This window comes from Crinia signifera, chromosome 1 (assembly GCF_055691185.1).
Source record: "Crinia signifera chromosome 1, ASM5569118v1, whole genome shotgun sequence".
Taxonomy (NCBI): domain Eukaryota; kingdom Metazoa; phylum Chordata; class Amphibia; order Anura; family Myobatrachidae; genus Crinia; species Crinia signifera.
The window spans coordinates 173,775,737-173,792,108 of NC_139217.1; the positions used below are offsets into that span (position 1 = coordinate 173,775,737).

The following is a 16,372-nucleotide window of genomic DNA, read 5'->3' on the forward strand; positions in this document are numbered from 1 at the left end:
CATATGGGAGGGATCTCTTTTGTGGCTGCCAATGGATCTCTAAGAAGAAATGGAATTATCGTTGAGTATAATTCACGGTTTTCTTCTACAATTTCCATGGCAGCCATACTTAGGGACATACCAAAGCAAAAAGGGGAGGGAGACCATACCACATGCAATTATTTATTTTAGAGCACACTTTAAAACATTCTCCCCAAAGGAGGTAGCAACAATATCTAAGGCATAGTGCTTAGTAAATGTATGTACAGATGACCAAGTCGCCGCTTGGCAAATTTCAGCAATAGTTGCTTGAGCCTTCCTAGCCCAGGATGTCACTACTGCTCGTCGAGTGTGCTCTTATGATCTGCGGAACCGCTCTGTACTTGTTCATAAGCAAAGACGATGAGACTTCTAATCTACCTTGCCAATGTTTGTTCAGAAGAGACTGACCCCTTATTCACACCTTCCGGTATTATAAAAAAAAATGGTTCCCTTCAACTCGTTGAAGATAAAGGGAAATGGCTCTAAGTCTAGAGAATGCAACTCTTCTTCTTCAGGGTTACAAGGATTCTCATAAAACGCAGGTAAAATAATCTCTTGATGGAGATGAAATTTTGACACCACCTTAGGTAGAAAGTCAGGATGTGTTCTTAACACAACTTTATTAGGGAAGATATTCAGATAAGGTTCTTCCGCCCATAAGGCTTGGATTTCACTAATCCTCCTGGCTGAGGTTATAGCGACCAAGGAAAATACTTTCCATAATAGGAATTTTAAATCTGCGTGTGACAAAGGTTCAAACGGAGCCTGCATTCGAACTTTTAAAACAACATTTAGGTCCCAAGGAGCAACCATGGACTTCCTGGAAGGACGAATCTTCTTGATGGCCCTGCAAAATCTGATAATCAGCTCTTCTTTGGCCAATTTCTGTTCTAGCAAGACACTAAGGGCTGCTATCTGAAACTTTATTGTTGATACAGCAAGCCCCATCTGGAAACCTTCATATAGAATTTGCAGAACTTGCGTCGTAGGAGTTTCTGACATTATAGTGGAGACTCCCTTTGTTTTTGTAAAACTCTGTAATAGGCCAATGATGAAACTTTTTTCCTGGCTTGAAGAAGAATATCAGCGACTGGATCTGATACGGCACTCTGTTTTGAATACGGCCTTTCAACTTCCAGGCCCAGAGACAAAATATCTCTGGATTGGGATGACAAAGGTCCTTGGATCAAAAGATCTTGTCTTACAGGCAGAATCAGAGAGATTGAGCATCATAGGAAACCAAGGTCTTCTCTGCCAAAACGGGAGGATGGCTATAAAAGATACTCCATCTTCCTGTATTTTCTTTAATACTCCTTTGAAGCGGACGCATCTTCCATTGTGCCCATGGCACCACTCCTATTGCAGAAGCCATCATTCCTAAGAGTTGGAGCCCTTCTCCCAGTGTTATAAACGGTTTGTGAACTGTTTTTGAAAAAGTTGTCAGGGGACAACGAAACCCTTTAGGAGCACTCCTGCTGACTGAGTTTTTTGGAAACACCTGCACTTTACCCGTCTTGGACCAGCTTCCATACCAACTCCGCACCCCCAGACCATTGGCACATCTGGATATAATCAATTGGGAAAACCACCACCTGTATACTTCTGGGATCTCAACTAAAAGGAAAGCCATTCCCTAAAGTGGATGATAACACACAAGCTACCTCACCCAGCCAGGTTTATGAACACCCTCTAAATCCAGCATTCTTAACCTTGGACTACAACTTTATGGGGACTCTTTAAATCCATTTGGAAGCATTATAGGAACAAGTGGGACTGGTATAAGCATACCAATGCTGTACTGTTTATTTTCCCTAAACTCATATAATACATCAAAGCTATTAATGTTTTCTGTGATTTTATATTAATTGCATTGCCTAGGCACCAATTACATATACCATTTTAACATTACTCTTCGATTAATTCAACACATTTATTTTTATTATTGTGATACTCAATTGATCTAACCAATTATTCATTAATTGACCAATTTTATGCGCTCCACTTAGCTTCCCCTTTTTTTTTTCTTATCTTTATAAAATCGATAGCCTTATGAATATTTTTTTAACATGCTTTGTACCAACTATAAATTAAAAGAACGGGCTTCCTCTTTAAGGGCCTTATTCTGATCGGTGCGGCCGGATCCGAATATGCGGCCAGGACCGTGCGTGCGAAACCCCGCCTTCCATACGGATCGCCAACTCTGTCCGTACGCGGTAAGAAGCTGGCCGAACGGACCGCACGTGTATTTTTCATGGAATACGTCTCCTCCATCTCAGGGAACCTCCCCCATCATTCAATGGTCGCAGAGTGGTCCACCAGCTCCCGCAACCTCAGACCACACGGACATTTTTCCGTGCAAAAGCAGGGATCTGGGCGGGCAGCTGACATCCGGCGAGGTCATATGTCCGCCCCCTACACGTGCATCACGACTGCATTACCATACGTACGCCCAGCGTTTGCATGGGAACGCCCATGAAACGCGGGGCGTATGCATATGGTAATGAACCCAAATAGCCCTTCACGCCCCTCTCCACCCCCTGTTCGGAGTGTTCACATTTCATGCGGGATTTGGCCGTACGCCCCACTCGCACATGCGCAGAGACAAAACATTGGCGGCAAGAACGCACGCGGATATTACCGCACCAACCAGAATAAGGGCCTAATTTCTCCTGATTCCTCACTGGAAGAGATAGAGATATAGATATATAGATTATATATATATATATATATATATATATATTAGATAGATATCTCTCTTCTTGTAGGTCTTCAGATGACAATCTATTATCATACTCTAGGCTGGTCTGTGACCTAGACCTCTTGGAAGATTGAGAAAATTCTTCCTTTGTAACAAAGGATTTTTCATCCATTCCATCAGCTGTGATAAAACCTCTGGTTGCTCATTCTGACAAGGTCGTCTAATACAAACTTTCACAATGAGTGCCCTTGTGTGTAATTGTGGTACTTGTGAGTTATCCGGACGCCCGATTTCAAAATCGGGTCGGATCGGGCACATCGCATCGCATCGCATGCGACCATCGGATGCGATGCGATGACCCCGATGCGATGACCCGATTTTTCCATAGGAATCAATGTTAAAATGGACTGAGTCCATTTTAACATGGAATTCAATGGGAAAAAGGGGTCCTTTTCATACCCCTACTATCCAAGTGGGCATGGAGTTGGATATAAACCTGTGGCGAGCGTAGCGAGCCACCGAGCCCGAAGCGTGGCGAGCGTAGCGAGCCCCGCGAGGGGACACGGAATACCGTCCCCTCGCGGGGCTCGCTTCGCTCGCCACGCTTCGGGCTCGGTGGCTCGCTACGCTCGCCACAGGTTTATATCCAACTCCATGCCCACTTGGATAGTAGGGGTATGAAAAGGACCCCTTTTTCCATAGGAATCATTTTAACATTGATTCCTATGGAAAAATCGGGTCATCGCATCCGATGGTCGCATGCGATGCGATGCGATGCGATATCGCATCGCATCGTATCTGATTGTATGCCTTAACTTAAGGCATACAATCAAAAAATCGGGCGTCCAGATAACTCACAAGTACCGTAATTGTCAATACTTTATCACATGACACTCAGTTAAGAGTAATACGTTTCGGTACTTGTGTATTTGCAGGGCACCCAATTTACATACGTACAGCACCGTAGGAAAATCGCATCGATTTTCCTTAGTTCATTTTTAGTGCACCCCTGCCCGCATCGCATGGCATGCCATAGGCGGTGCGATGCGATTTTTCAATGTATAAGCACCCATGCGATAAGATGTGATGGTACTTCATTTTAAAAGCACCCATGCAATTTCATCGCGTGCTATTTTGCACACCCCCACTATCCACGTCAACCTGAAGCGTGGCGAGCCCCGCGGTTACGCGTCCTCCTGACCATTTCACACCACCACTATCCCCGTCGGCGTGGAGTTGATTTTATAAAGTGTGGCAAGCGCAGCGAGCCCCGCAGATTACTTAACATGTGTTCCATGTCCGCACGCCTCGCTGCGCTCGCCACACTTTATAGAATCAACTCCACGCCAACGTGGATAGTGGGGGTATGAAAAGGTCGGGAGGACGCGTAACCGCGTGCGCTCGCCACGCTTCGGGGGTGACGTGGATAGTGGGGGTGTGCTAAATCCCATTGCATCGCATAGACATGTACACTGGGGGTGTTGTGCTAAATCGCATTGCACGCAAAATCGCATGCGATTCTGTGTGCGATGCGATCCGCGGCCAGGGTGCAGTAAATAAATTAACTAGTGAGATCACATCACACGGCCCGAAATAGTGCCATGCGATGCAATTTCACTATGCAGAATAGCCCACTAAGCAGATAGCTTAGTGGGCGCCCTGCAAATACACAAGTACCTACATTTCTTCTTCGAAGCCTTTTTCTTGATTGGAGAAGCAGACACGTATATATATATATATATATATATATATATATATATATATATATATATATATATATATATATATATATATATATAATCACTGACTAAACTAAAAAAAAAATTTCTATAGAAGTCCAAAACAATAAAACACCCTGCCCTAACTTTAACTATTTAGGACACAGGAAAAAAAACACTATGGAAGGGGAGGAGTACTCTAATACACCCAAGGTGGGCGGAGACTCTCAAAAAAATCACCCTGTCTAAGCTGAAGGAAAGGGGAAATAGCCCTAAGTATGGCTGCCATGGGAATCATAGAATAAATTAAACAGGGTGCTAGTGGCAGCTCAGGTTGGAGATGCTGACAGCCCAGTGTAAGGCAGGTGAAGCAGATGGCACTGTGCTCTGGGTATTTATGAATTGTGAGCTGAGCGTGATGACAGTATATGTGTTATGTTGCACTCCAGGAATGAAGGGAGACTGAAAAGTGCCAGACGCGGCTTTGGCTTGGTATTCCTGGTATTCCAGGATTAGTTAAGGGAGGAGAGGAGTAACAAAACCATTATCTAAGTTATCAGTAAAACTTTTTCCCTGTGGCATGCCCCCGTGTATACAGCGATACAAATGCTGCATAAAAACTACCTCAGTTCCTGATTCTTTACAGCTTCCAGGAATGTTACTCTGGTATCTTCTACTGTGCTTAGGCCTAAGCAATACTTTAGTGCAATGACTACACATACTGTAAGTGCAAATACTACACAGTTATCGGTGACATGCTCTCCCAACACATTCCAGTCAGGAATTATAGCGTATACAGTATGTTCCACATTTATATCAAATGTTAAGTATTAATGAAAGGAAAGGAATTGAAAAAAGTATATTTTATTCATATTTCTGTAGCTTTTTTTTTATTCAATGATTTTTATTGCGTTTTGTACATAAGAAAAAAAACTTACAAGTTAAATGTACAAACATAAAGAAAAACAAAACAATGTTTTAACTATATAAAGCATTACACCAACTGTCATTGTATTTGCAAATAAAAATATTTTAACATCATATATGCAGGTGTTGGTCTCCTGAACCACGCTGAGCGCTCACTTCTTTCTGAAGCATAGTGAATGAAACCGTATGAAATTACATCTATTTGGAAAAAAATGTATTGGTCATAAGGGCATACTTATATCAATAAATATGGGCACAAGGAAAAAAGATTGTCTCATACCAAATAATCCCTGAAACCCTTCGAACGTTACATATAGTGCAGATGTCTAGGGGGGTGTGTAGTGATTCCAACTACATCATTTAAGAATTCCCAAAGGAGTGATAAAAGGGGGATTACAGTCATCAATGCCAAATTCTATAATATTTACCTTCTTCCCTACGTGATAAATATGTGATATTTTTTGTGTTTCTTCTCAGGCGGCCCTCCATATCAAGCCGTTTCCCCTTGACAGCCATTAATGTAGCATCCATTGTAGATACTATAACGTACAGAAGGGAGAGACGATCCTCTAATGTTAAAGCATGGGTCTCCACCTCCCTGACCCTTCGGAGATTGTGATGGATAATAGATAGATCAGACAGCACCTTCCCCATTTGGTCCGCAAGTCCAGCCTCGATCGTTAAGCACTTTTTGCAGCATATGATCAGGAGAGTCTTTATTAGGAGGGAAAACCGGGGAAGAGGGAGGCCGGGAGAGGGGTCCTGCTCAACAGGCACACTTTTAGCATTGGGCGTCCAAAAGAGTTTTTCCAAATCATGCAGCTGCCAAAGCGATAAGTGAAGATATATACAAGGGAACAGCAAGGGGAAAAGGAGAGAACACGGGGCCAACTTGTAGCAAGTGTAAATTGCAATATAGATAGAACAGGGTCGTCTGTATCTGTGATGAGGGAATGTATGCAGAGACTGTACAATCACAAAGTGCAGACCGCAACATCAGACGGCAGAGACAGGTTGAAAGGTAGTAGCATGTGCACAAGCGCAAGATATTCTTAGGAGGCACATTGGGCTCCAGCAGTGTCACCAGCTTGCAGGAAGCAAGTAAGTCTCCCCCCTCCTTAACAGCGGTTATTAGAGGCAGATTTGGCAGGACTACCCTACAGGGTATAATGTAGAAAGTGCCACAGGCAGCCCACAGTACCTGTTGAAGTGGCAGGTGACAGGTATCTCTCCGGCTCCTCAGGCAGAGGCAGCGTAGTATCAGCCAGAGAAGCAGTGCAGCAGAGCGTCAGGCACCCCTCACTTCAGGCATCAGCAGCTCAGGCTCCAGTGGCACACCCTGCAGGGAAGACCTCTGTGTGACGGCGGGATCCTGCTCGGCTCACGACGTTCGCAGCCGGATCTGGCAACCAGTAGTCGGGTCGTGTGCAGAGGCAGTTGCATAGGTGATGGCTGCGTCTCCTGCACCCCACCACCAATGGATAATGCCGGGAGCGCAACAGATGTTCCCGGCACTCAACATCGGCAGCACAGGCAGGTGCATACCCTCCAACATGACCCATCCCATTAGGTACAAAAAGCTCTGTTCCTGGACTTACCTGCCAGTGACAGATGTGAGCCTAAAGGAACAGTCCAATATTCAAAGAGGATGGGGGGGGGGGGGGGGGGGGGTGTCACATCAACTCTCAGTGATGTTTGGGATGGCAGCTGGTGTGGCTCCCCTTTTTGAATATTGGACTGTGCTGCAGGCTCACATCTGTAACTGCCACTGGCAGGGAAATCCAGGAACAGAGCATTTTGTACCTAATGGAATGGGTCATGTTGGAGGGTATGCAGGTGACGTGCAGGGGTGGCCACGTGTATGATGGCGGCATTTCCCGTAGCCCAAAGAGTCTCCAGTCCCCCGCAGATATCCACAAGGTAAGCAGAGCAGGGCACTCAGTGTGCAGCAGGAGGGTCCAGGGTCAATTAGCCACAAGTGTGGGGCATCCAAATGAACTTGGGCGGGTACTGGAGATGGAATCAGGATAGTGAGTGCAGAGAGCTCAGTGAGAAGGCAGCTACGCCATATCCTCCGTGGCCACGCCCCCATATTTCTGCAGCTTTAATAACATTACTATTTCATACACTTTAGAACACACCATTTAAAGGCAGATTTGTATTAAAATTAAAAATGGGCAACATTTTTTGGGGTGCGGATTCACTTTCAACATAAACAAATTTTAATGGATTTCGCCAAGTTGTTATAAGCAGAGATAACCTAATTAATACCACTTTCAGACCGCACTGTGAACACGGGTTATTGCCGTGTTCGCGGGGCTTAAACACGGGTGAAGGTGCGGTATGAAAGCTCCACACTCAGAAAACCCGTGTTGAGCAACACGGCTTTTCAACCCTGGTATTTACCAGGGTTGAACACGGCTCTAACACGTGTTTGCGTGCGGTCAGAAAGGCCCCGACACGTGTCATCCGACACTACTGTTTGTGAAATGCCGCTATTGGTGGATTCCTGTGAGGTCAGCAGTCTGACCCCGGAAACCAACAAGCAGCACGCTGGAGCTGCGGACCACGGGACACAGGCAACATCCCAGCCTGCGCCCCACACTTCTTCAGCCTGCAATCCACACTTTTGGAAGCCTATAGCTCCACGCTGGTACAGCCTGCAATACACACTTGTCCAGTGTGTATTCCACACTTCTACAGCCTGCAATCTAGTGTGTATTCCACACAGCCTGCTTTACAGCAATATGTCCTCTCTCTGGACAGATGAGGAGGTGAGGGAATTGCTGAACATTAGGGGTGACGAGGAGATCCGCAGACAGATCACCGGAACCGTAAAGGACGCTGTGGTCTACAAAAATATTGCGATGGTATTGGCATCCCGTGGCTACAAAAGGACACAGCAACAGGTGGTCAATAAGCTCAAGGCGCTGCGGAAACAATTCATGAAGGTACACGACCACAACAGACACAAAAGTGGTGCGGCACGCCTAGATTGGAAACACTATGACCAGTGTGCAGGTGTTTTTGGATACACAGCATTAGCCACACCAGTCAGGCTGTCATCCAATTTATCTGCGACCATGACAACAGCAGCGTTGCAGACTCTTGTCCACCGTCGCCACTGTTAATAGTGTTCAGGTGTAGTGCGGTCGTCATCGAAGATGAAATAAATGCTCTACTCCTGCGCAAATAAAGGCGTCGCTCTTTGTTCATCTCTGCCAAGAACTGTGCACTTTTCCTCAGCATGAAATAAGTGTACAGCATGTTGCACAGTGTGACACTCTGCTGCATGCTAACACCTGAATCACACAGAATAAAAGCACAAACATCCATGAGGTCAGAGAAGTCTGCCATGCTGCTGCTGCAATGCTGTGAACAATCTCCGCCCCTCACTTTTATTTCCTTTGTGACATCATTATTGTGAGCCAGAAAAAAAGTCAATTTTTAATGACACACATAGGTTTTGCAGGCCGGACACGGGTTCAGTGTGTAAGCACCAATCCTAAAATAACCCGGGTTGAAGTGCAGTTTGAAAGGGGTGTTTTAAGAGTCTGACACGGCTCTTCACAAGGACAAACCTGTGTTCAAAATGCAGGGTTTGACACGGGTTTGCGGTCTGAAAGTAGTATTACCTACAAAAACAGCTCCCAATAATTTGTGGAAGCAATTATCCTTTCATTCTAAATAGACAATGATATGTTCCATTTCTGGGCTAGCCAAATGAGGCAAGGAGATTATAATGAGAGATTTGCTGCCATCCAGTGGGAAAAACAAACTATTACACTTCAACTTTAAAATGAAACTGCTACCTTGCTAGTGTATAGGCTAATACACATTGGGACCCAATTTATCTTTATATTTAACTGTTGCACAAATCCCGCATATATACTGTATCTTAAGATCAATTTAAGCACTTTAACACCAATTGTTGGGGTTCAAACAATATCACAACGGAACCCTTTTATGTGTACTTTAGATTAGTGGGAGTTTTTGTATTGGAGAGACATTTGTTACACGTCTCTTACCTTCATCTACAGTAAACTGGCAGCTTTTGTCATTGTAGAAGAGGATCTTCTTTTTGTCCGGTCTTGTCACAAAAACAATCTGGTCTCCCAATGCCTTATGGGGGAAAAAAAAGTAGACCATTTTACAGTATTCGAAAAACTACTGTACTCCGTTCATATACTTGCACTGTGTTAACCCTTGTGACACCATAACTAAAGGATACAAATAATAAATGAAAATCCTTTTAGACAGAATTCACGCAGACACACAAACCTTAAAGTGTGCACTTTTTCCCACCATTACCTCAGCGGTCTTCACTTGTCTGGAGACACACAAGCGTTCTCTGGAGTTTTCTAGCCAAGCTGACAGTCATTGGACATGGCTAAGATAAGCAGTGTGAGGGGCATGGGACATTAAACAGTCTCCTGGCAGAGTTCTGACACCCAGGAGATGTTTAGCATTCTCCAGAGACACAGGGCTGTGAAAACCGCACAGGAACAAGTACAAAGTCGCAGCTGCACTTTTTATACAGATTCAGACGCAGTCTTGTAAAGTGGTTTTGTCGCAACGCAGCTAAAGTTGTAAAGTCAAGCCAAAAAAAAGATGAAAAGAAACCCCCCAAAAAACGGTCCTGGTCGAGAAGGGCCATTTTGGCGCAACGATGGCAATAGCGTATGATGACATCTGTAACCAGAACTGTTTTTCTCTCTGCTTAAATGTAACCATGGCAGCAAACGAGATTTTCAATTAAAAATGCAATATTTATATTATTATATTTATTTATAAAGGCACCACAAGTGTTTCGCAGCGCCGTACAAAGGAACAGTACAGGGAGACAAAACTTACAGTAAATAAATAACAGAAATAGACTACAGGTAAAATGAATGCCACAGTTCAATACACATTAAGGCTTAAAAGTAGGTAAGTGAGGACTTGATACGTACTACTAGGGCAGTGATTTTCAACCTTTTTCAGGTCGCGGCACACCAGACAAGACTTCAAAATTGCCAAGGCACACCAACATTTTTTAATCAGATATTCCAGATATTTTGCATACCATAATGCCAGTTACATGTTATATCACACACATTAATGGCCATTACAAGTTATGCCACACATCGTGATGCCAATTACAAGCTATGCCATATACCGCAATGGCCATTACACATTATGCCTGGACTCAACAAATTTCTTGCAAACGAGGGATAAAATGGACAGTGCGCGCCGAAGGCGCGCGCCAAATTTTTAACATAATGCCAACACACCGCACACCCGTATACCACATGCCATAATGGCCATTACATGTTATGCCACACACCGTAATGCCCATTGCACATTTTAGTGAACTTTGTAATTCCGATTACACATAAGCCCACACATGATGCCCATGACATACTATGTAACACTCCGCAATGCCCATGACATACTATATAACACTCCGCAATGCCCATGACATACTATATAACACACCGCAATGCCCATGACATACTATATAACACACCATACACATTTGACACATAAGTGCCACTTACCTACATGCTCAATGCCAGGGGCTTCATGCTCGATGCCAAGGTGGACTGAATTTGCTCGTTGCCAAGGGGGACAGAACTGTGCAGTGGCCCACTCCTGGCTCCCGTCCGCTATTTGCGATTCAATGCACCGCCAGTAGTGTGCAGCCGGGAGGGAGGGAGGGAGCAGTAGGGTGAGAGGGTATCTGCAGTGGGGTGGGAGGGTGGCTGGGAGGGTATCTGCAGTGGGGTGGGAGGGTGGCTGGGAGGGTATCTGCAGTGGGGTGGGAGGGTGGCTGGGAGGGTATCTGCAGTGGGGTGGGAGGGTGGCTGGGAGGGTATCTGCAGTGGGGTGGAAGGGTGGCTGGGAGGGTATCTGCAGTGGGGTGGGAGGGTGGCTGGGAGGGTATCTGCAGTGGGGTGGAAGGGTGGCTGGGAGGGTATCTGCAGTGGGGTGGGAGGGTGGCTGGGAGGGTATCTGCAGTGGGGTGGGAGGGTGGCTGGGAGGGTATCTGCAGTGGGGTGGAAGGGTGGCTGGGAGGGTATCTGCAGTGGAGTGGGAGGGTGGCTGGGTGAGTGCAGGAGGGTGGGAGAGTGGGTGGGAGTACACCATACTAAGTTAGCCAGCCGATGGTTAGCCGGCCCGCTCACCTCACTCCCCCCCACCTCCTCCTCCCAGTGTGCGTCTGTGTGCAAACCCCCCTCCTGCCTGTGCTTACACGCCGACGACCCCTCCCTCCTGTCAGTGTGCGTCCAGTGTGCCGCTCACGGCTCCTCCGCTATGTACGGGAGAGAGACGTGCTGTGCTGATATGTAATATTCATATCTCCCGCTGCTGGACCACTAGCCAATGAGCGCTCGCGGTCCAGCAGCCACCAGTTGATTGGCTGCTGGACCGCAAGCGCCCATTGGCTAGTGGTCCAGCGGGATATATGATTATTGCATAGCAGCACAGCATGTCTCTCGAGTCTCGAGTCCCGGACAGTGCACAGCGGGGGAGCCGTAAGCGGGCGGGCAGTGCGCACATGGACGCACACTGACAGGGGGGGGCGGATGATGCCGAGCCGCCTGCCCGTCCCCCCTGTCAAAGTGAAACTCCGCTGGTGTGTCGCCGTGACCTGAGGCATGGCGGCACACCTGTCAGCTGGCCGCGGCACACTAGTGTGCCGCGGCACACCGGTTGAAAATCACTGTACTAGGGGCTGGTAGTCAAAGATGGACACTGATTGTTTGAGTATAGGAGAACTATGAGTGAAATGTGAAGATAAGAGGGCTTAGACGACAGGAGGGAAGAGGGCCCTGCTCTGAAGAGCTTATAAACTAGCCATGATATGCATTTACTACAACACGATACTAGATAGCTACTGCTTCACTAATTTACAAAGGGAAGAAAAAAACCCTATGGTAAGGAAACATTTCCTTTAAAAAATTTTTTTTACTCAAAATGGAAAAATAAAATATTTTGCATCCAATCTAAACTAATCTTCTCCTGTCGTTACACAGTAGTATACAGACCAGGACTAAAAAGAAATAAACAGATCTTCAAATCTCAAAGAATACAGCATTTCAGTGGGACCCGCTTGGCCAGAAGGAGGCGGTGTGGTGTTACACACAGCGGTCTAGCTGGATCTTCCGGAACCGACCACTGCCGACCGCATTGTGTGAACACATACATTATAATGTAGGTGTTCTTCCTGAAATCCAGTAGCTGCAGCCCCACTGCTTATGTGTGAGCTGCTGCATAGGAGCTTGCGCGCAGGCTCCATGCAGCCAAGCAGGTCCCACTGAACAGGACCCGTTTGGCCACTATGTGTGGCCTAAGCCATAGGGTATTAGGGTTAGAGATGATGATATTAGGGAAAGGGTATTAGGATTGTTTTAGTGGGTTGGGGTATCAGTTTGGATTGAGAGAAGTAGGGATTTGAGGTTATGTTATGGTCAGAAATTATGTAGTTTATTAGGGCAAGGGATAGGGTAAATATTTAGGGTAAGTAGGTTGCTAAATTTGTACACAATGTGTCAGTAAAGCTAGTATAGAGTAGACTGCTACAGTTACATACAATACCCAACGGGCGCCGGGATTGGCAAGTGGAGGGGAAGCGGATAACAAGGTCCTTACTCATCTGTACATGTATAGACGAGGGAGAAGATTGTTAACCTCACACAGGAGCGTGTAACGTTAACAATATGGCGCATACACACTACCCGATATAGTAAAAGATAATCGCTCAGAAGGACCATTCTGAGTGATATCTTTAACGATCTTATCTAGGGTGTACTTGCCTTTACATACAATATGGCAGTAAGCCAGTGCTATACAGCAATATATATATATATATATATATATATATATATATATATATATATATATATATATATATATATATATATATATATATATATATATATATATATATATATATATACATATACATACACACACACACACACACACCTACTAAAATGAAAAAATTAAGTAAAAATATTTATTCAAAAGTGGACCCGGCTGTCATTTTATATTAATAATGATATTATTCATATACACATAGATGTGTGCCTTCCTTGTTTTTTTTTTTTTTTACATAAAACCAGCTGGGATTGGTTAAAAGAACAGGGTCTGAATTACCCCCTGCTGTATTGTAAAATTAAGAAACCAAAAATATAAAAAAAAAAAAGACTGAGCTCAAAGGTGTGAATCCAGCGTAACAGGTTCTCAAACTCTGTCCAAAGAACTTCCCACAGTGCATTTTCCAGGTCTATATCTATCTAGATATAATAATTAGCTCCACCTGAGCATCTTTTAAAATGTGTCAGTGAGTGAGCTGGTGAATACACCTGTGTACCTAATGGGTGACCTGGCAAACGTGAACGGTGTTGGGTCCTGGGGAGGAGTTTGAAAACCCCTGCTGTAGATGTAGTTTATCTAGAATGTAGTAACACTGTCCCACATCAAAGACTGCTAAATAAACTAGAAAGCATGGGATTACATACTAAGATAGTTGAATGGAGAAGATCTTGGTTGCGGGATAGAAAACAGAAAGTTGTAGTAATCTGACACAAAGGTATGCAACAGGATTGGCACACCAGGAGGGGTCAAACAAATGGTTGATGACCATGCCAGACTAGAGAAATGGTCAATTACAGTTTAATGCCAAAAAATGTTAAAGAGGCCAGATATCCAAAAGAATAACACACTATAGACTGTACAAAAATGGGCAAGCAAAATGTTGTATGGCCTACATAACAAATCTTAACCAGAAAGACTAATAAAATCTCAATATGTATAGTTTGGAGCAGAGAAGAGAAAGGGGGACATGATAGAAACATTCAAATATGTCAAGGGGTTTAAAAAGGTCCAGGAAAGAAGCATTCTTTAATGAAGCGAAGCATTAGAACGCGAGGACATGCTCTGAAACTAGAGGGAAGTCCATGGGAAATCTGAGGGTGAAATTATTTGACAGAGGGTAGTGGACACATGGAATAGCCTCCCATCAGATGTGGTAGAGGCTAAGACAGTAGAACAATTAAAACATGCATGGGATAGACAATAAGGATCAAATGGGGGTTAAGGGTAACAATACGGTTAAAAAGGGTGCAGGCTAGATGAGCCGAATGGTTCTTATCATACATCAAATTTTAGCTTTCTGAGCGCATAATCTCAACTTGTAAAACATATTACATGGTATTTCTAGCACCATTACCTAAGGAATTAATTTGTCTTTTTTTAATTTATTTAAAAGGAGGAAATAAACAACTTCAATTTGCTTGTATTCTGTGACTACCAGAATAGCGGCAAACAATAATCTGCTCTCTGTCTGTCCTGCAGAGTAACCTCTCTGCAATTCAGAACTGGCTAGTAGCATTAAGCTAACCACCAAATCTGTCTGTTGTTACCCAGTTTGTTTTATCACCGTCTACTATTGTAAAGCGCAACGGAATCTGCTGCGCTATATAAGAAACTGTAAATAAATAAATAAATAAATAAATAAAGCTATATGGGTACTCCCAACTTAAAAAAAAAAAAAAAAAAGATGCCTATCAGAGTTGTAGGGGATCTGATGGCTCGCTCATGACAGGCATCTCCCACTACATGGTGTACTAAGGCTAGATGTAGGAGTACACATCTGTAAATGTCAAACTCATTAAGTGAAATCCATATAACAATTGAGGAAACAGATACCTTAATAGCTTTCTGTGCATTTGGAAGTCCTTCTTCTATGTCTTCCAGCAAAATGCCTCCTAGCCCTCTCTGATCATGCTTGTCCAGCAGCCTCAGAAGAGCCTTCTTGTCTTTTAAGTTATACTTAGGTTTGAAAGCATATCTGCCATCAATTATATCAATTTTAGGGTTGTTTACCAGAGCCTACAAGAGAACAGAAAACAAATTATAAAAAGCTAAATATGCTGACTGGTTGCACAGTAAATACACTTTGAAATGAAAACATACTTAAGACAAGGCGATAAACAAAATTATTCCTGTATTGTTTTTCTGAATCTAAAATTTAGATCAAAGTCAAAGGGGACACCCGTACCGGGCCCAGAGGGGCCAGCCGGATATGAGGGACACCTACAGGGAGTCTGGTGGATGCACCAACATTCCTACCCTCTCCCCTCACCTATTTGGTCTGGTACGGTCCATTATGTTCTGTTTCGGTCTAGTGCAGGCATGTCCAACCTGCGGCCCTCCAGATGTGCTAAAACTACACATCCCAGCATGCATTGCCAGCATTCTAGCATTCCCTAATAGCCAAATTGTGGCAAGGCATGCTCAGATGTGTAGTTTTAGCACATCTGGAGGGCCGCAGGTTGGACATGCCTGGTCTAGTGGCTTGTGCGCCATTGTGACAATGACGCTTTGACGGCCCTTAGGTTAATCTCGCCACCGAAGAGCTCCTGCCTGCACCTGGGACAAGTGTAAGACAGTGGCAGCAGCTGCCTCCAGCCCCACTGCTGAACTGCCCCCGTTAGAAGACATGACCTCGCCGATGTCGCTGCGCAGCTGTCCACCTGCCAGCCATTAGCACCGCTGCCCACCCAGCAATACCTGCAGCCCTTACGGGTCAGGATGTCATTCTATGCAGGCCACCTACTTTGGATACTCTGAACATATGGTGTCACACAATGATGAACCATCCTTTTGCCTGCTCAATAATATATACAAACTCTGCCTAATGAACCAAAGATAAAAAAAAATTGGATTCATAGGCCCATAAGACCTTCTTGAAGTCTTCAGTAGTCAACTCGTGGTGCTTCATGGCCCAGGCAAACTTTTTCATTGCTGCAGAACTGTAAGTTCTTAACCCATTACTTATACCCTTTGTATAAAGGACTTTGAACTGTACATTACTTAATTTCAGATAACCTAAACTTTTTTTAACCTCTATCAGCCTAACTCTATATCACATCCAATGGACTTTAAATACTAATATTTTAATAGAATTTTTATATTTTATATAACATTTATTTTATTGAAGCATCAGGTGCCAGGTTCA

At 44.5% G+C, this 16,372-nt stretch overlaps 1 protein-coding gene across 1 annotated transcript in view; it reads right to left on the reverse strand.

Moving 5' to 3' along the window:
• GTF2E2 (general transcription factor IIE subunit 2) overlaps positions 1–16,372 on the reverse strand; it is a 57,059-nt gene that overhangs the window by 3,471 nt on the left and 37,216 nt on the right. Inside the window, exons 5-6 of the mRNA XM_083177539.1 lie at positions 15,061–15,243; positions 9,393–9,486 (exon numbers count right to left, since the gene is read on the reverse strand). Of these exons, the coding sequence (XP_083033665.1) occupies positions 9,393–9,486; positions 15,061–15,243 (277 nt within the window). The remainder of the gene's footprint in view (positions 1–9,392; positions 9,487–15,060; positions 15,244–16,372) is intronic.